The sequence below is a fragment of the Bombyx mori genome, chromosome 19 (genome assembly GCF_030269925.1).
Source record: "Bombyx mori chromosome 19, ASM3026992v2".
Lineage (NCBI taxonomy): Eukaryota > Metazoa > Arthropoda > Insecta > Lepidoptera > Bombycidae > Bombyx > Bombyx mori.
The window spans coordinates 10,458,728-10,479,405 of NC_085125.1; the positions used below are offsets into that span (position 1 = coordinate 10,458,728).

Here is a 20,678-nt window from a genome sequence, read left to right on the forward strand (position 1 = left end):
ACTCCCGGTTTGAGCCCCGTGAGCTCACCTACACGTACAGCTCACCTACACCTACACCTACACGTCAAGAAGAAGCTGAAATAGCATCTCAAGGCTATCAGGATAGGTAAGAAAAAAACAGTAGCCATTACCATAGATTGAAGATGATTGCAGGATGATTTGAAAAACTTCATCACATCATAGGATGTGTTCTGTAATATATATACAATTACCGTAGTAAATGGTTATCAGCCAAATAATAACTTGTAACGTAAATAAAGACAACGATTGCATTTTAACATTCCGCTAAATAAGTATCAATCTAAAAGTTTGAATGACCAATAATGTTTTATGGCGGGCAATATCGGCTGCACGGGTTTCATTTTACACAGTATTTTTATGTTTCCCACCTGTTGTAGTCTATCAACTTTTACGGTAATTTTGTAAATTAAACTACAATATTACGAAACTACCAATTTCGCAGTGGCGCGTGCTCCTGAAATTTTACTCTGCAGTAGTAAAGAAGTGAAAATCAAAACAAAATTCGGGAATCGTCCATTTTCTAAAAAAAGAATACATCAAATAGATTGATATTTTTATTTCGGTATTGTTTACTTAACACACTATTTGTTGTATAAGTATCTTAAGTTATTGCAGACTTATAATATTGGCTTATGACTTATTATAATAATATATATAATATTGGCCTGAATATAATTACGTGGATGTTCAGTATCAACATCCACGTAATTATATTCAAAATACTGCTATTTCTTCTATTTAGTGTATACATCGGATCCTGCTGAACTGTATTTTCAACGAAATGTTCGTATTTTCTGTTAGAGAGCGCATTTGCACATTACCGACCTTATCTCTTCGATCAATAATAGTAGCTCTATCTACATATAAGAACAGAACAAAAACGGAACATTGACTGAAATAAAATAAATAATTGTTTTATAGCATAAATAATAGAAACTTAGAAAACACGCTTTTATAGAAAATCCAACTAAAAAATAGAAAATAAATTTTAATAAATTTGAATTCTGGAGTCTCAAAGAAATACTCAAAAGCGATATGACCATACGGATGAAAACGAAAGTCATGAACACCTGCCTACTACCCTCATTAACATACGCCTGTCAAACATGGAAATTTACCAGAAAAGTAAAAAATAAAATTATATCCTGTCAAAGGAGCATGGAAAGAAGCATCTTGAAAATTAAGAAAATCCAAAGGATCCGCCATACGACTATAAGACAGAAAACAAAAGCCATCGACGCTCTCAGCTATTCACAAAAGCTGAAATGGCGTTGGGCTGGACATGTAGCGAGGCTCAGCGACAACCGCTGGACCGCAAAGACAACATCATGGCGCGGTCCACTAGGACAGAGGAAAAGAGGTAGACCAATTACACGATGGGTAGATGACATCATAAAAGTAGCAGGTGTACAATGGCCGCGAGCGGCAGAGAATAGAGAGTACTGGTCATCTCTGGAGGAGGCCTTCACCTTTCATTGAGAGGGTTCTTGCTAACATAAATAAACCCTGACTAATTTAACCAATTAAATCAATATTTAGTACTTTTCAATGTAAAAATATTCCAAATGTTATGTATATTATTTCTTAAAATAAGAACACAATTCAATACTTCTTATCACTCATAACATGTACATAATCAAAAAATAATAATCAAGATTCAATTAAAAATTATTTTGTTAATTATTTTGAATATTGGATAATAAATTTAAAAAAATGTGAATTATTTTGCATGCATATTAATAATGTAAATTTTTTTTGGTATGAAAAGCAAGAAATAAAAGGCTTTTTTATTTTTATTTTTTATTTTTATTTTATTAAATTTGAATTAAAAATAGCGTAAGAAAAAATGATTTAATTGTAGAAAAAGCGTGGGGTGCATGGTATCAGTAGAATTAATATTTTTATAATATCCTGAAAAGCACCCCCCGGTTGTTTACAATAAAATCATTTTTTCTTATTCAATTCAAATTTATTTTCTATTTTTTAGTTGAATTTTCTATAAAAGCGTATTTTGTTAGTTTTTTTAAACTATTCTATATTTTTCATTTTTTAGTTGAATTTCATTTTTTTCAAAATGTTTGTTTTCAATTATTTTTTTAATATTGAATTCTCATGGGTCCTTAATAAGTATACCAAATTTCGAGTTAATTCGACGTTTTAAAGGGAGTCAAAATCATGTTCAAAGATTCCGTTACAAACATACATCTGAAGCTAATAAAAGCTTATTAAAAACGGATTTACCACTACCCAGTTCAATAACCATCCGTCTATAATTTCATTTAATTGCTATAATTACTTACACTGCCATAATGTTAACAACATTCATGTTTCATCGACGCGTAATTTTACATTCAATAAATTTTAATTATGATAATTAAACTCGACACTTTAACGAACTGCGACTTTTGTAACGATGGATATTATTAAGCTCACTTTATGCCGTGTCCCTACGAAAAATATATATTTTTCATGTATTATAGATAAGAAAAATTATAAGTAAGACGCATGCTTTTTGCAAATTGCAACACAATTATGTTAAATCTGAGACGAAAGCTCATTGGAAAAATCAGAACATAGTTTATGTCTAGATGGGGTTGTTATAACACAGGCGAATAACCCACTGAGTCTCTCGCCGGATATTCTCAGTGCGTCGCGATTCCGATCCGCTAGTATATTCAGCAAAAGCCAGCTCTTGCTAGGGCTAATGTTTGTAATTCTTTCAGATTGAGCTCGTGGGCTCACCGACCGGTCCGCGCGAAGTTTAAATAGCCCCTTAGGCTAACAGATGAATTGGTAAACTTTTACTATACAATGTGACACTCTTGAATTAGCTGGGCATGCAAGCTCACGAAACCTCTTGTGAAGTGCTAACTGGTTTTATCATGTGAAAGTTGTTCATTGAATCCCTTTCATTGAACAACTTTCACATGATAATACAGATCACATGTTCTGTTTACGGAAAAGTCGCTAGCACCAATGAATATTCTCCTTAGACTGAAGCGAAATTGAAAATCTTCGTAACAATTGTAAGGTTTATGATTATTTATATTAATATGATTATATAAAGTCCTATAGATATTAAGAATTATTATTAAATATGAGGTTTGTATTGCAAAACATTTAAATATTATTGTTTATTAGTTGCTCAATTGACTGCTTATAAAGTCACGTGACTAAAGCCACGTGACCAGTCAAGAGGGGATAGCCGGCTGAGACATATTTAAAAGAGAATGCAGGCGGTCAGAACACAGTAGTTGAATAAGACGCATCGATGTAAAATTGGCAGATTAAATCAGAGTGTGATTAAAGTTAGTCTGTTTAATTTATATGTCTGACACCCAAAACAATGCTATTTGTTTTTCTGATAAATCAAACGGTAATTTCCGAGTAGGTGCTTCGTCTCGGCATGCTCGCAGTGCTAATTAGACTGCAGTTCGTTATCGTATAACGTTTAAACAGACAGACTAGACAACGAGAACTAACTAGTTTCCGAAACGAATAGTTTCATACGAAATTAATTGGCAATGTTGAACGTGGTTATTCACTTGATTGCGTTTGAAAGTTGGAAAATTTTGGTAAAACAAAAGTAGTATTATAGTTTTTAATAACAAGGCTGATTGGTTAATTTTATTTACTTTTTTCTGCGTAAATTCATTGGATTATGAGCTGAGTACAAAAAAAACTCTTATTTTTAGTTCATAACAAAGTTTTTTTTTTTTTTATATCGGTTGTTAAATGCTTAATCTTAAGCAATCAATCAAATGTAATCAAATCTTAGTTCAATATTTTTTCTTTTTTTGTTAATGCACTGTACCTATAATTGAGGTGACATCTGCCATGAACTTTTGTTAATTGTTCAATGTTTTGTATCGATGATCACTTTGTTGGTGCAACTTAATAAATAAATAAATAGATTCTAATAAAACCTATCGAAGAGATGTTTAAAAAAAATCGTAATAAAATTATTATCTTGAATGGCTTTGTTTATTACCACGTTTTTTTAGGAACGGTGTTTATTTGAATCTGTAACGTATTTTATCCAAACAAAATTTTACCCAACCTCAAGACATCGGATTTAACTCTTATCAGGAATGGATGGGAGAATACAATAATTTTATTACTTTGGCCTAATATCTCGACCAGGATCGCAAACAACAATAGTTTTATAAGTTCGATTTTTTATTAAGCTGACTTTTACTGGTGGTGGTTTAAGGACCTCTTGTGGGTCCGCAAGGGTAAGTACCACCACGCTGCCTATTTCTGTCGTGAAGCGGTAATGCGTTTCGGTTTGAAGGGCGGGGCAGCTGTTGAACTATACTGAGACCTTAGAACTTATATCTCAAGGTGGATGGCGCATTTACGTTGCAGATGTCTACGGGCTCCGATAACCACGTACCACCAGGTGGGCTGTGAGCTCGTCCACCCATCTAAGCAAGAAATAAATAAAACTTTTACAATTTCTAAACTACACATATTATTTTGTTCATGATTTATGCATTCCCGTGTAGTTTATCTGTATCATTTAGGACTTCTACAGCTATCTTACTATCAACAGTGAGTTGAGAGTTACTCAAGCAAAGTGGTGTACATTTTATAACGTTTTATTTATCATTGACATTAATTATGTTAATAATAGATTTTATTATTATTATTTTAAACAGTAAAAATCATCGATTATAAAGTATAGATAGATCCAATGCAGTGAATAGTACGGTGTAACTGTTAAGCCGTAAGAGGTGACATTTTAAAGCATTTGATGTGGGCTTAAAAACTAGTAATAATTTAACATCAGGTAGGCAGTGAGTTTGTCTGCCCAACAAAAGTACTAAAAAAGAAGACGTAACGCAACGGATTACTACATATGGTGTGGAATTATCCTTGATGTACTTACTACACACACTGCACTATGCAATATATTTTGACAATTTATAAATTTATTATTGTATGTTAAATTACGCGGTAACTAGGTATTTTCATAATATATTATTATATTAATACGTGAAGCAAAAACTTTGTATCCCTTTTTACGAAAATATAGAGAAGAGAAGAAGTGCACAATGCTAATATTTTTTTTAAATAATGCATAAAAGATACATTAAATCAATAAAGAAAACATTACACACACTACCATGTATTTGACGCACACACGCATGTATACTATATATTGTCAAACTTTTGTTCTTGACGTCTGTTGTCAAATTGAGAATAGATTAAATATTGTTTGTCTTTGTTAATATTTTTTATAGTGTAGTCTTGGTGAAATTCGTGATTATAGAAGTATAAAATACAATCATAATAGTGTACAACCTTACAATTCCAATTAATTATAGTCGAATTTCGACTACTGCGGGCCCTCTAGTATGTTTAAAACGTCGAAATTCGAAGATATTAAAGAAAAAACCACATATGTCACCACCAACGACCACGAAAATAAATTGAACTCCCATTTGCGCATACGTAATTGCGAGTACGTATTTGTTTTACTAAAAATGTGGAACAGTAAACTTATTTTTCTGAATTTACACTAATGAGTTAAAATATAATCTTTGTCGGTAAATAGAAATAGCTTATAAACAAGGCACCATCGGTCTTTACTGACTAAAACTTCCGGTCTGTAGAAAAAGACACTGAAGTTTCTTAGGTTTTTTATTTATTTCCATAGTTGACTGGATCTACTAAATCCCACGTAGTATTAAGTGGTTTTCGGAATCTACACGCATCGAAAATGTGAAGGTTCGTCAAAGAAACTGTCTGACTGAAAACTGAAAAAGTCTGTGCTTGTCTTAATATTTAGATTCCGCACTAATCTATCGGTATAAACATCCATCATTTGTCCCATTAATATGTGTATCCAGCTTAGTTTATTAAGAATTATGAATTTAAATATCTACATCGTTTATTTTCTCAGAAGTTCTTCGCTTCGCTAAAACCGAATGAAAAATCGACTCTAAAGAAACATCATCTTTAAGTGGATGCTTCAGAAACATAAATTACGATCTCTAAACCGAAGTCGGCGTGTGTTCACAGAAGTTTTAGCATAAATATAATACAGACGCGCTAACAAGACTGAATTTATATATAGTTTCAATCTAATCCCATACTGAATTAAATAACGATACGATTTGCGAGAAACGTTTTGAAATTTTTCAACAAAATCCTGCTATTTCTATGCTAAAGGTTACATCGATATAACATAGTGTAATAAGACATGATGCCAGTAGATAGCAAAATTTTTTTTAGAATAAATCATTATGTCTATAACCACCCCGCCTATTTCTGCCGTGAAGCATTAATGCGTTTCGATTGGAACGATGGCGAAGGATGCCGCAGTACTGCAAATTTGAAATCTTAAAGCTCTTGTCTTAGGGTGGGTAGCGGCATTTCCAGGGGGAACGGCAACCCAGTTCGGCGAAAATTCAAGCGAGGAGGCCCCAATTTCGGGCTCGAGGCATGGTCTCGCCACCTGGTGACAGACTGTCGATGCAAACCGCCCAGTCCACTCGGACTGAGTGAATCGCAATCGAGAACTTCTCACTTTTCGGGGGACGTAGGTGCTCACGGGCTACTAGCACCTCGTCGCTCGGAGGAAGCCGACACCGAAGTACCACTACTGCGACGATGACGTGGCGGAGCACATGCTCGCGTACTGTCCCGCTTTCGCGGAGCAGCGACGTGTCCTCGTCGTAAACATAGGACCGAAACTATCGATGCCGACCATCCTGGCTACGACAATGTACAGCGACGAGTCCTGGCAGGCGATGCTCGACTTCTGCGAATCCACCATCTCGCGGAAAGTGGTGTGGGAAGAGGAGAGAGGGAGAGCTCTTCTTTCTTCTACCACCGTCGCCGAGCTGGGATTCGGAGGAGGGCGTACGTCCAGCTCCAGCCGCTGTGTGGAGTCCTCTCCCTGTAATCATCATGGGGTGACCTGTAATCATCATGGGGTGACCATGGGGTGGCCGGGCACCAGGACGATGAGACGACGCGTCGGCAGCTGGGGTCCGAGTTATCGTCAACGCTGTCGTCGCCGGACGTACTGTGGAAGAGCAACTCGGTCGGCAGTGTAACTCGTTCCAACCTGGCAGCCGGCAGGGTGGTTCTGGCCCAGTGAGGTATCCTGAAACACCGGCACCGCTCGGGTGGCCTGACGGGCTGCCATACCACGGAGACCGACCTCGTTGGTTCGTCGACGATCGCCTCCACATTCCGTCGGTTGGGCGTCATCGGAGTGGCACCGCGAATCTGGTTGTAGTGTTGACCGCTGGAACCCACCTGGTTCTGACTTAGGGCGGAGATCGGGCACCAGGAGAGTGCAAGGGAAGCCGTTTGGTGGGTTAGACCCTAAAAACATCCTTGGGGCCCGCAGTCTGCTCCTAACATCTGTCTGATAGTCAAGTCCCACATACCCGGAGTGCTCTTTGGCGGGGACACCTCGAATGATGTTCGGAAAATAAGAAGGGTGACGGCATTTATGCTGTCGATGTTAACATCAGGTGGCCTGTGAGCTCGTTCACCCATCGAAGCTGTAAATAAAAACACACGCCCAATTTATCATTCCAAAAGCATTAATTGGCCTCACAATGATTACTACCATATTTACGAAATTGCAAAATTTTATGGACACTATACAAATGTCATTATAATTTTAATATCCAGTGAGATAGTTATAAAAACGCTTGATATTAAAGTAAGAGGAAAATTAATATCATCGATGCGCTCTTAATATTTAATTACGCAGTAAAAAAGACAGATAAAGCACAAAGGGTAGATTCGAGCATCAGAGTAATAAAATTAAAAGTGATGAGTGACAATACGTGTACTGAGTAATGAGAGTACTTATAAACGCTTTCAAAATTCGCACGTTTAGGTACTTTTAGCAAACAATGCATTCACGTTTATATTTTATTATATCCACGAAACATTCCTGATAACGTTGAATTTATCAATTGACTCACGATTTACAATTAAAGCAAAAAGCAAGGCCGAATCGATATTTTCAGCGCCGCTCCTGAAAGTTTTAACGTAAATGTTTATGATGAAAACGTTTCTTTGATTTATTTAGTCTTCACGAACGCGTCAGTGAATATTTATTAATTGAACATTTTCGAGATCTTTTTTTTTATTTTTTTAATCGCGTACCGACGCTCAATCCATTTCAAGACGTTTCGTGGGTAGGCCTCAAAAGGTGGATCGGCGAGCTATTGATGTTCGCGAGAAACATTTTCTACCTAAGCTGATGAGCCTGAGAGACTATTTCAGCGTAACCTTAACTAGTAGGTGAGCTCACGGGGCTCAAACCTGATGACGTTGCTAACACGAACATTAGCAAGAGCCGTGCTTCGCAGAATCTACCACCGGATCGGAAACGCGACCCACTGAGAAGATCCGGAGAGAAACTCAGTGGGCTGTGTCTGAGAGTTCATTTACTCGTCGAGCCCTTCGTCGAACCCGTCGCTTGCGACGAGAACGGTGACCGGTGCTTGAAGTACCTAAAAGCACCGTTAGTGGATCGGGAGGATCCGAAATGACGTGTTTTGGGCGACGTCGACTGTTTTCCATTCTGTCCGCAGGATCGGGAATTCGGGACGGAGGCAGTGCAGGATCAGTGGTTGTGTTGAGTGATCGATTGATTTTCAATTTTATGTGGCGGGATTTTTTTTGTCGTAATAACAAAAATATGCGCCTTAATCAATACTAGTACTATTGTTGTCATAATATTAAACTTAGCTAAATGTTCAAGCTAAAAGGTTTCAAGCATATAGAGGTAGTTAGCTGGGTTGTATATGTATTATGCAAGATGTACTCCGATTTAAACATGAAAGTGCTCACAAGCGGGAACCTATTAGTTGAGTCGAAATTATTAATAGCATAGGTGAAGGTGGCGTCTAAATAACGCGTCCGTCTCATACAAACAATCCCAATATAGGCCACGCCTTACATAATAATGGCCCGGCCGTTGACCTATCGAAGCCTTAACTTATTTTTCGACTCAATTCTTTTCTATGATTAAGCGACTAACATAACGGAAAGATTAACTTTATTTACTGGTGATACGGCATATTGTGTATGCACATGAGTTGACTACGTCGCGTCGTGCTGATTTACTGCAACGCTAAAAAAGCGCTTGAGTTTGTTGATAGATATCTAATTTTACTACTTTTACGATTTAATCTTGCGTTTTTTATTGTATTTATATTATTCCCGATATTTCGAACACTACAGTTTTCGTAAATTTCGTAATATTACTTTTAATTATGTATATGTATGTCGGAGAAGCTACAATTATTAACACCATCGTCAGACATCATAGGGGCGAATAGGGTGATCGAGCTAAGAGAAATATTCAGTACACCAATCTTGTTTGCTGTCTTAGAACAATTTAGAAATCTTCTCTTGATGTTAAGCAAACGAAAACGAATGTCAGTTCGTAGGACGTAGGCTCTTCAAGAAGGCTGGATGTGTAATGGCGTCTACGCGCCTCCATCGGCTAGGCTTTCTCGTAGTACGAAGTTAGCCGAGTTCCGACGATACCGCAATCGTGCTGCGTTTCGTTTAGCTACCAAATTAATGACCGTCTCCGACATGTATATTATGAGGAAACCGAAATCTATACTAATATATAAATCTACAGTGGTTTTTACGGATGTTTCGTTATAACTACTGAACCATGCATCTGATTGACTTGAAACTTGGTACCCGTGTAGAAAATACATGTACTTAATGGATAGGCTAACATTTATATGAGTGTTGGACACCTACACCAGTTGCGGGGGCGTTAATGATGAGAATCTTTGTGGGGCTGAGAAATAATAACGTTAATTTTTAATACCCAGCGAAGCGGACGGCTACAGCTAGTAAATAATAAAAATATATGTTTCTTTTTTGCAGACATTCTGCGTGGTGTCAAAAAGATTCCGTAAGAACTACATACATCGGTTCACCGCTACGAGATCTCTGTTCTGGTGGTCACCCTGGTCTCCGGTCCGAAGAGCCTGCGTCTATCTCTCCACTAATCAGTACTTCGACTACTTCGTCATGGCGACAATCCTTCTCAACTGTGTCTTCCTCGCCATGTCGGAGACTATCGAAGAAGCTGAGTGAGTATTGATTTAACAAAACGTTTTTTATTTATTTTTTATTGCTTAGATGGGTGGAGGAGCTCACAGCCCACCTGTGGGTTAAGTGGTTACTGGAGCCCATAGACATCTACAACGTAAATGCGCCACCCATCTTGAGATACAAGTTCTAAGGTCTCAGTATAGTTACAACGGCTGCCCCGCCCTTCAAACCGAAACGCATTACTGCTTCACGGCAGAAATAGGCAGGGTGGTGGTACCTACCCGTGCGGACTCACAAGAGGTCCTACCACCAGAGGTAATTACGCAAATTATAATTTTGCGGGTTTCATTTTTATTACACGATGTTATTCCTTCACCGTGGAAATCAATCGTGAACATTTGTTGAGTACGTATTTCATTAGAAAAATTGGTACCCGCCTGCGGGATTCGAACACCGGTGCATCGCTCAACACGAATGCACCGGACGTCTTATCCGTTAGGCCACGACGACTTCAATTTCTTTCTTCGATTCGAAAATCGATTTCTTTATAATTTTACAATTGACAACTAGGATTATTAAAAAAAAAGTGGGGGCTTAACTTAAGTGAAGCTGCCTGATACAACCACGAGTAGCAAGGTATCATTCACCTTAAACATCATTAAATTTAATTGTATAACATGACGTGCAAGTGTTATCGATAACATGAACGGATCGCTTTATTTTTTGCAAGTGTTCTAATATTATTTCGGTCCTTTTAAAAGATTTCTCCGAACTATGAGAGATTTCTGTATATTTTCTTAACAATCATAATAATAATAATATAGCCTTTTATTCAGATCTCTTAGTACAATGATTTTTAAACTTATGTAAAATCTAGCAATAAAAACTAAAACTTAATGAATAAATTTAAACTAATATTTGTTGTTTGGTTATCTTTCCTAGATCTGTTTGCCAGGCGGCAAAGGCCTCCTCCAACCTTTTCCATTCCTTTCTTTCTTGAGCCACTCTGTTCCATGTGACTCCTGCCACTTGTCTAACGTCATCGTCCCACCTTTTCTGTGGTCGGCCTCTTTTACTTTTGCCTTCCCTTGGGTACCACCATGTCACCCTTTTGCTCCATTTGTCGTGTCCTCTTACCAGGTGACCAGCCCATCGCCATTTGAGTCTTTTGATTTTGCTTATTATATCGGTAGTTTTTGTTTTGATTCTAATGACGATTTTACTCTGTCGGACTTTTTAATGTTTAGCATACTCCTTTCCATTGCATACTGGCAGGTTGCTAGTTTGTTTGAGGTGACCTGATTTAAGGACCATGACTGACACCCGTATGTAACCAGGTAGTACGCAGGTGTTAAAAAGTTTGCTTTTTAGGTTTATATGGAGCTTTTTATCTTTCATAGCCTCTCTTAGACTCCAGTATGTCTTCCAGCCATTTGTAATTCTTCTGTCCACTTCCCTCTGCGTAGGATCTTTTTGAGTTATGAGCTGCCCTAGATATTCGACGTACTCGTCTGTATAGTTGATTTCAGTGTTTCCTAGATCTATAGTATGTTTGTACCCGTTTGTCATCACCCTAGTTTTTTCCGGATTCATTGCCAGCCGTACTCTCTCACTTTCTTTCGCAAGTTCTTTTATCATTCTGGTTAACTCTTCTGCTGTTTTGGCCATTAACACTATGTCATCAGCAAATCTTAAGTGTGATACCAGTTGGCCGTCTATATTAATTCCAAGATGTTCCCAATTGAGTCTTCGAAAGATTGATTCTAATACTGCGGAGAATAATTTCGGAGATAGAGGGTCTCCCTGCCTTACGCCTTTTTCTACTCTGAAAGGAGTACTTTTCTTTTCTAGTTGGATTCTTGCTCTGCTGCAGCTATATATATTTCTTATTAATCGAATGTACTTGTGCTCAATTCCTTGTTCTAACAATCATAAAAACTTAATATGAGAATTCACGTATTATATTTTTTACATTTAGTTAAATAAATCCTAAAAACGAATTGCAAACATGTTTTGTTTAGAGTACATCTAAAAGAAAACCCTGGGTGTTTATCGAAAACCAGATCACTCTTATAAAGATCACACGCAAAACCTCTTCTGATGAGGTTCTATACACTTAAGAAGAACTTAGTTTCCAGACTAAGTTCAGCTTGAGCAATCCATTGCAGTAATTTAAAAATCGAATTACGGGTACTTTGTAAAAATACAAAAACAAGCCACCTGACTGATCCAATCCGATTTGGTGTGTTGTGTACAAATTACGCGATGCGATGGGCGGTAAGGGTAATTTAGCAGCGCGATGAATATAGGAAAACACTCCTTAATCAGAAAACATAAGACTCATTGCTCACCTAATGTTCTCCAAGTCCCCGTACTCTCCAGCGGTAGGGGTCCTTATGGATATTCAGTAGCAAACGGAAGGCGAGCACTTGACAATATTAAAAAAAGTTCTGGTACCTATGAAGCGATAGCGGTCGTAAAAATTAGATTTAATTTAGATATTAATATTTTCGGTGTTGCGCGTTAAGAAGCGTGAATGTAAACATGTGCGAGTTACAAATTCAAAAATTGCGTTCTTCGCTGTTCCATTTTTGAAATTCCTCTGGCTTCAAGGAGGATTCATTGGAACATACAAGGAGGCGGCATCACAAGCGTGTAAACTCTAAATTTAAAACTGTTTTCTTAAATAAGAAGGCGCTCATCCACAATCTCCAGATACTCTTAAGATGAAATGGAAAGTTCAGGCAAACTACGACAAAGCTGCAAGAACTTTAATTAATTTGTAATCCACGCAGCAACATGACAAAGGGATCTTAGTCAGTACTCGGCAATTCTTCGTAAGTCAGCTTAATTCTTCTAGAAGGCGTCACAGCACGCTAACCCTCTTATCGTAGTCGTCTCGAATTACATTCCCGATCTAGATGGCGGGCCACGCATAGCCGCCGTCGTCCTATACTTAGACATGCTTATCAAATCGGATCCTCCCAATCCACTCACGGTGCTTTTAGACATTTACAACCACCGGGCATTGTTCTCGTCGAATTCGTCGAATGCGAAAGAGTTGGACGTGCAACCTAACTTATAGACACTACCCATTGAGTTTCGCTGGGACTCAGTTGTAATTCCGATTCGGTGGTAGATTCAACCAAGCACCGCTCTTGCTAGGCCAAATATTAGCAAAGTCTCTTAGATTGAGCCCCGTCAGCTCGCTTACTCGTTTAGTATAATCAGACTAGCTCCTGGTCATTGATAGGCATAAAAGTGCCTGTGAAGACCCAGCTTTTTACTGGTGGTAGGATTTCTTGTGAGTCCGCATGGGTAGGTACCACCCTGCCTATTTCTGCCGTGAAGCAGTAACCTTAGAACTTAGGTATAAGGCGGCATTTGCGCTGTAGATGTCTATGGTCTTCGGTAACCACTTAACACCAGGTGGGCCGTGGGCTCGTCCAACCAACAAAGCAATATAAAAAAAACATTTGACATACTATATATACTTAGTCTGGCCATAATAAAGCTTCCTTAGAGCTTTGAGCATAAATACGGTCATTTTGTTTGTTAAAATGTTGCTCAATTGTAAAAAAATTCTCATCCGTAAACAAAATTTTTCTATGACCTCCCTTTGCGTACCGCTTCAGTAGTTGTTTCGATTTTACCACCTTATTCTCTTTTAAATTATCAGTTAAGAAATGACCAGTATGTCTCTTATAGGCTGCAAGTCCTAAGTCATCTTTTAAAATACGAGATGGTTCTAGGTGCTATCTTGATCTCCCGAGATAAAATATTTTGCTTTCGGACAGGATTTCTTCGAATTCTTTCCCTTACTGCTTTGACCGCCTTTTTCGTACGAACACTACGTGGACGGCCAGATCTTTTTCTGTCACAAACAGAAGAGGTCTCATTGCACCTATTAATAGCCCGGTACACCAACGATTTACTAATACCAAGCGTATGGAGAGTTTTAAAAATTGCATTTGGCTCCATACCTACTTTGTGTAATGCAATCACAGCGATTCGGTTCTCTTAATCACCCCACTCCATTTTAATATCGCAGAATATTGTACAATGTATTGGCGCCAAAATGAGAACTCTATGAGCAATCATATAAAAATGACAGATTCCAAATTCAAATGTAATATTTTGTTTATTTTTAATTGTAACAGTATTTATGGCCAGACTAAGTATTTTAAACCGTAATTTTAACAAACAACTACATACACATCGATGCAAAAATGCTTACCTCAAGTAGTTCTGAGTGTGGTATTTTACTTTATATTCTTAGTAGATCTTTGTTCGATAATAGATAATAAATATTATAATAAATATATTAACAAACAATATAAAAGAAGCGGCAGATTAAGTCATAAAAATGCTTATTCAAATGTACCTATTTTTAATCAAAACATCACATTAACAAAATTTTAGCTAACACAAACTAGCTTAACTTCGCTTGTGAGAAGTCTAACCACGTCTCGACACTTCAGTCGAAGTAATTTGGAGTCTTTTTTTTTTTTTTTTTTATGATTGAAAGTTTACTGGTGGCCCGAAGGCCTTTCCAGTTTCACCAGGACAGGTGGGCGAGCAAAGGCTCAGCCAAGAGGGGTGGGATTTGCTAACAACTGCCCGAGCGCCTCCGAAGGAGACCTAACAACTCAAGAGCAATTGTTTCGCGAATGAATCTACTACCGGATCGGAATCGCGACCCGCTGAGAAGATCCGGCGAGAAACTCAGCGGGCTGATGCATGGGTTAGGTTGCACGTCGACCTCTTTGTCGAGTTCGACGAGTACGGTTACCGGGGTCCCTAAGCCTGCCCCTAGTATTAGAGCTGAAGGCATCTAATGCAAAGGTTATTGGATCTGATGGATCCGTAAGGACGTGTCTAGGGCGTCGACGGTGACTGGCTCCTGCATGATCAGGATTCGGGGAGTAGTCAGCGGCGGCTACGATAAGGCGATTATCATGACGCATAGCCTTATCGAAGTATCGTTCCGACGCTGACTTCATGTATTTCCGAATTGATTCGAGGCCCAGGTCGTCGTGTAGGTCAACGTTCCTCACGAACCACGGAGCCCCGACAGCTAACCTGCAAAAGCGGGATTGTAGGGATTGGAGGGTGTCTATGTGTGTGCGGGCCGCGTGAGCGAACACCACACTCGCGTAAGTCATGACGGGCCTTATGCAAGTTTTGTAAAGTGTCACCTTGTTCCGAAGGGACATTTTACTCCGCTTACAGATCATGGGGTAGAGTCTACCGAGAATAAACGCGGCACGGTCACGGACTGATTTTATATGCGGGCGGAATGTCATCGATGCATCCAGGGTAACGCCCAGGTACTTGACCTTCCTGGCCCAGGGTATGGGTTGTCTAAAGAGAGTAATCGGGGGTGTGAGATTCCTCCTCCTAATCCGGGAGGAAATCCGTGTGGAGCTTCCCCTCTGAAATAGCACCGCAGTACTTTTCGCTGGGTTGATGTCTATGCGCCATTTTCGGAACCACTGTCCTAGGGCTAGGGCTGCGCTCTGAAGCTTCTTCGCGATTAGGGACTTATTTCTACTAGAATAGTAAACAGTCGTGTCGTCGGCGAATAAAGCTAAATGGGTCGGCGGCGACCGGGGAATATCGTTGACGAATAAGCTAAATAGGAGGGGTGAGAGGACAGAGCCTTGCGGGACTCCAGCTGTGAGAGGTCGTGGGGAGGAGCGGGTTCCCTCGACTCGATATCGAAAAGAGCGGTTCGACAAGAAGTCCCGTATGATGAGCACGAGACTATCCGGCACGCCCATGTTGAATAGTTTGAAAATCAAACCATTGTGCCAGACTTTGTCGAACGCTTTTGCGACGTCGAAGAAGAGAGCTCCCGTGTATAACGGTTTTGGTCGATTAAGCCCCACAAGAATGTGCTCCGTGAGGCGGTGCACCTGTTGAACGCATGAGTGATTTGTACGGAATCCGAATTGTTCATCGATGAGAATGCCCTTGGATGAGACGAAGTCTCTGAGGCGTTTGTAGAGCAGACGCTCATACAGTTTGCCTAGAGACATGAGGAGGCTAATCGGGCGGTAGCTCGTCGGATGATTTTTTGGTTTACCGGGTTTATGTATGCCGATAACGTCCGCTTCTTTCCACACCGCGGGAAAGATACAGTTCGCCATAGCGGCATTGAAAATAGATGCCAATATCACGATGAGTTGGACGGGTAGAAGTTTAATAACGTGGTTAGATATACCGTCGGAACCGGGAGCCTTGCGAGGACGTAGGTCTTTGATCAAGTCTTTAACTTCTATCGGGGTGACGGGTGGTAACGCATCCGATGGTGGCAAGGAGGCTCTGCGTTCTACCTCACTGTCTACTAATTCTACATGAACAGAGTCCACGGATTGAGTGCTGGGCGTGCACTGGGTTTGCAATGTATCGGCCAGCAGCTCTGCTTTTTCGTCATCATCGAACGCCGCGAGTCGGCCTGAGGGGCCTACGAGGGGTGGCATAGTTACTACCGTATCCGATTTGAGAGTACGAGCTAAGCGGTAGTAAGACCTTTGGGAGGGCGCGAGTCCTTCTAAGAAATCAGACCATCTGGCATCTCGGACTTCGGCGATGCGAGACTTTACGTCGCGTTGTAGGGCACGCATTCGAATACGATTTTCCGCGGTAGGATACCTGTCGTAGGCGCGTATCGAGGCGTTCTTAGCTCTAAGGAGTTCCCTAATATCGTCGGACAATTTGAAGCGGTGAAGGAAGTCCTCCGCTACAACTTGTTTCGATGACCTATCTAATGTCGAGGTGATGTGTGACGTTAAGATGTCTATGGCTTCAGCGGTATCCTGAGGAGACGGGATAGAGTCCGGGTTAAACGGGAGCGATGGTGGATCAGATTCAGCCAGGCTGATGCCCAGCGTGTGCCAATCCACCACAGTCCTCGTGACGGGAACGGAATCGGGAGCGCGACCGAGCTTCATAACGACGGGACGGTGGTCTGAATCTAACTCTGAAACTACTTCGATCGAGTGTAAGCGCAGAGTTACGTTTTTTAATAACGCTATGTCGAGTATATCCGGGCGATGCGCGATATTTAGCGGGTAGTGAGTCGGGGTTAGCGGAGCGACGATATCGAAGGCGAGATCATCGACTAACGCGTCAAGCCGCCTGCCATTCGGGGTTGTGGTGTGTGAGTTCCACCTGATGTGTTTACAATTTAGGTCGCCCGCCAGAATGACAGAGCTCCCCATACCGAGCAGCGCCTCGATATCACTGCTTAGAACGATCTTATCCGGTGGAAGATAAACGGACGCGATAACGATCGGCGCGTGTCCCGTCAGTGAGATTCGGCACACTGATGCTTCGATATTAGCGAGCGCGGGAGGATCGAGCGGGACGCAATGCAGGGCTCTTCTATAGTAAATGACGGTACCACCACCACGGGCAGAGAGCCTGTCGTTCCTGACCATGTTATAGTTCGCGATTTTAGGGTCAAGGCGCGCGGGCTTAAGTAGGGTCTCCTGCACTAAAAAGATATCAATTTGATGGTCACGCAAAAAGTCAGAAACCTGATCACGTTGATTTGCGAGACCGTAAGCGTTAAAAAATCCTATCGTTACGGATAGGGGCTTTATTCTACTTATATACGCCATTGATTACCGGCGGAGTGAGGGGAGGACGTACGTATTTAATGACGCGTATACGTCGGCGTATTCCTGCACAACGGCGATAAAGTGTTGTGCAGTGGAGGCAGCGCGAATGGCGTCGCCCAAAGCATTAACGCGCTCAAAGTTGATCGACTGAAAGAAGTCGATCGCTAAAGCGAGATTTTCGGACGCGGTCGGAGGGCAAATCGCGGGAGAGGGACGAGTCGCGGGGGCGGGACGAATCGCGGAGGAGGGAGTTGTAGCCGTGTTCGTGTACGGCAGCGGTTTTGCCCAGGCCGAGACACTGGGCACCGTCGCCGGAACGAACGCTGGCTTAGCCTGCGACGCAGAGGGTGCCGAGGCTTTGATGTCTGGGCCGGAAGCTCGGAGGCGGTTTTGGCGGGCGACGCGGCGATTTATTTTAGGGGCTCGGGGGCAACCACGGTAATTCGCGGGGTGACCCTGTGTTCGACACAGGACGCAGCTAGGCGGTTCCGTCGCGGTTATTTGGTCGCGAACGCAGAGGGCCGTGGCGTGATCGCCCAAACACTTAACACATCGGGGGCGCGCGTGACAGTTACGGGAAGAGTGCCCGTACAATTGACAGTTATGGCACTGGCTAGGAGTGCCTTTTTTATGGGGGGCTTCGATGGCGATACCGGAGAGCCTACAGACGGTCTGTGTGTTGAAGATTTTCTTACCCTCGGGGGTAGGCTGGAGGGTGACTAGAACCATATTATATGGCTCCCTACCGCGACCGGTGTGCATACGGTGCACAGAATTCACTGGAAAGCCCTGTTCTAACAGATCGGCCTTGACGAGCTCTACATCTAACTCTTTAGGGATTCCGCGTATTACAACGCGGAGTTCGCGCTCCTCCTGGAGCGTATAAGTATGGAAACTTATACGTTCCTTACGGAGGTAAGAAGAGAGGGCCCTATGGTCGTCGGGTGTTTGATCCTTAATTTGAATGCCGTTCGCGAGGTTACGGGCATTCGTGAAATTTATATTTTTGGCCTTAAGGGCCAGGCAAACTCGATCCCAAGCTGCCTTCTGAAGGATAACCGGGGGAGGGGTCTGGGTTTTATTTTGTGCCACCGGACGCGGCGACGGAGTGGCATGGGCTGGGGGCGCAACGGGAGTCTGAGGGCGGGGGCGCGACGCGTTCGCGGCTTTGCTAATTTTAGCGGCCACGGGAGCTCGAGACTCCGCGGCACGCTTCTTACCCTTCTGTACCAGGGTGAATCCATCCGTCGATGAGGCGGGGGCGAGGTCGACCTCCATGTCCGAGTCAGAGTCGGAGCACGAGGAGGCGGGTGCAGGCGACCTACGAGCAAGTGTAGGTGTTTTAGAGGGCGCGACGGAGGCCGCGGATGATCGCTCAGCTGAAACGATGGTCACGGCGGACGACGCAGCAGCTTTTCTCGCCAGTATAGGCGACACGGGAGCGGCAGGCACGACAGAGGCTGCGGTGCTCAATGCAGAAGCTCTGCACGCAGGTACAGGCGACGCAGGAGCAGCGAGCGCGGCGGAGTCCTCGAGAGGGCTCGCAGTGTGATTGGCCTTGAAGGCCAGAAACTCTGAGGCGAGCTGTGGGTGGCGAAGTCGGAGGAATTCCGTGAATACAGCGTCCATGATCGCTGAGTACCCAGGTGGGGCGGCCCCGGGTCTTGAAAACACTCGCCTTGCGGCGAGGCCCCAACTTCTCGGACCTGAGCGGTTCTATTGAACACAGGTGGCAATGCGGCGCGATTACTACAGGACAAAGAAAAAGCTCAACAAAACAGAAATTACAAAAGGAAACAAAACAAATAAATACTTGCAGGAAAACACTTTGTCGGCAAATGTTCCACGAACACAAAAATAACTAAACAAAACATAAAAGCTTCCAGGAAACACACTTGGTCGGCAGATGTATCACGAACACAGGCCGCGCGAACAATGGCCGGGCTAACAAAAGCCGGGCGAACAAAGACCGGGCGATCGAGTGGTCGATGAGCACGTCCGCACGTGACGGGTGCCTCTATCGGAATAATTTGGAGTCTATCCAAACTCGCGATCCCACTAAACAAGATCTTAAATTTATAATAATACACTAGAAGAAGAGAGTATGTGTATACATCATAAAGTATGTGTATACATAATATGTTTTATTATGTCTATATTTCACTCAATTTTGGTTTTTTTTTCCCTACCTATGCTGATAGCCTTGAGAGGCTATTTCAGCTTCGCCCTAACGTTTGTAGGTGAGCTCACGAGGCTCAAACCGGAGAGTTGCAAACACTGACCCTAGCAAGAGCAGTGCTTCGCAGAATCTACCACCGGATCGGAAACGCGACCCACTGAGAAGATCCGGCGAGAAACTCAGTGGGTTAAATTTTGGTATGAATTCAGTGAAGTATTTAAAATATATTTTAATTGAATCGCCCAAGGATGTTCCCCAGTGTCTCATTATCTGCTATTCCTCATTATAATATTTAATCCATCATGTTCCCATCGGTAAAAGTAAAATAATTCAGTGAGTAATTTGAATGTTCAATCATTAATTATAAGGTATTAATTTACCTCCTGTGCTTCATCGTAAATTAATGCTTAATCAAGAAATAGCTAAGCTGTTGACTATTAATTCGCGTTGCATCGCCTAACTAAGGCTATCTATTAACTAGCATACGAAGATCAATCTACTACGTAACATAGTCAACACAAAAGAGCAGTCTTTTTTTAACAGTAAATGTATATTGGACATATTTTTTTTCTTGCTTAGATGGGTGGACGAGCTCACAGCCCACCTCGTGTTAAGTGGTAACTGCAGCCCATAGACATCCACAACGTAAATGCGCCACCCACCTTGAAATATAAGTTCTAAGGTCTCAAGCATAGTAACAACGGCTGCCCCACCCACCCTTCAAACCGAAACGTATTACTGCTTCACGGAAGAAATAGGCAGGGTGGTGGTACCCACCCGCGCGGACTCAC

At 41.7% G+C, this 20,678-nt stretch overlaps 1 protein-coding gene across 3 annotated transcripts in view; it reads left to right on the top strand.

Annotated features, from left to right (window-relative positions):
- The window catches only part of SC1 (voltage-dependent cation channel SC1), a 207,907-nt gene that overhangs the window by 126,930 nt on the left and 60,299 nt on the right, over positions 1 to 20,678 (top strand). For all 3 annotated transcript variants that reach the window (NM_001258361.1, XM_062673803.1, XM_062673804.1), the window contains 1 exon segment: positions 9,910 to 10,118. In NM_001258361.1, coding sequence (NP_001245290.1) covers positions 9,910 to 10,118 — 209 coding nt within the window.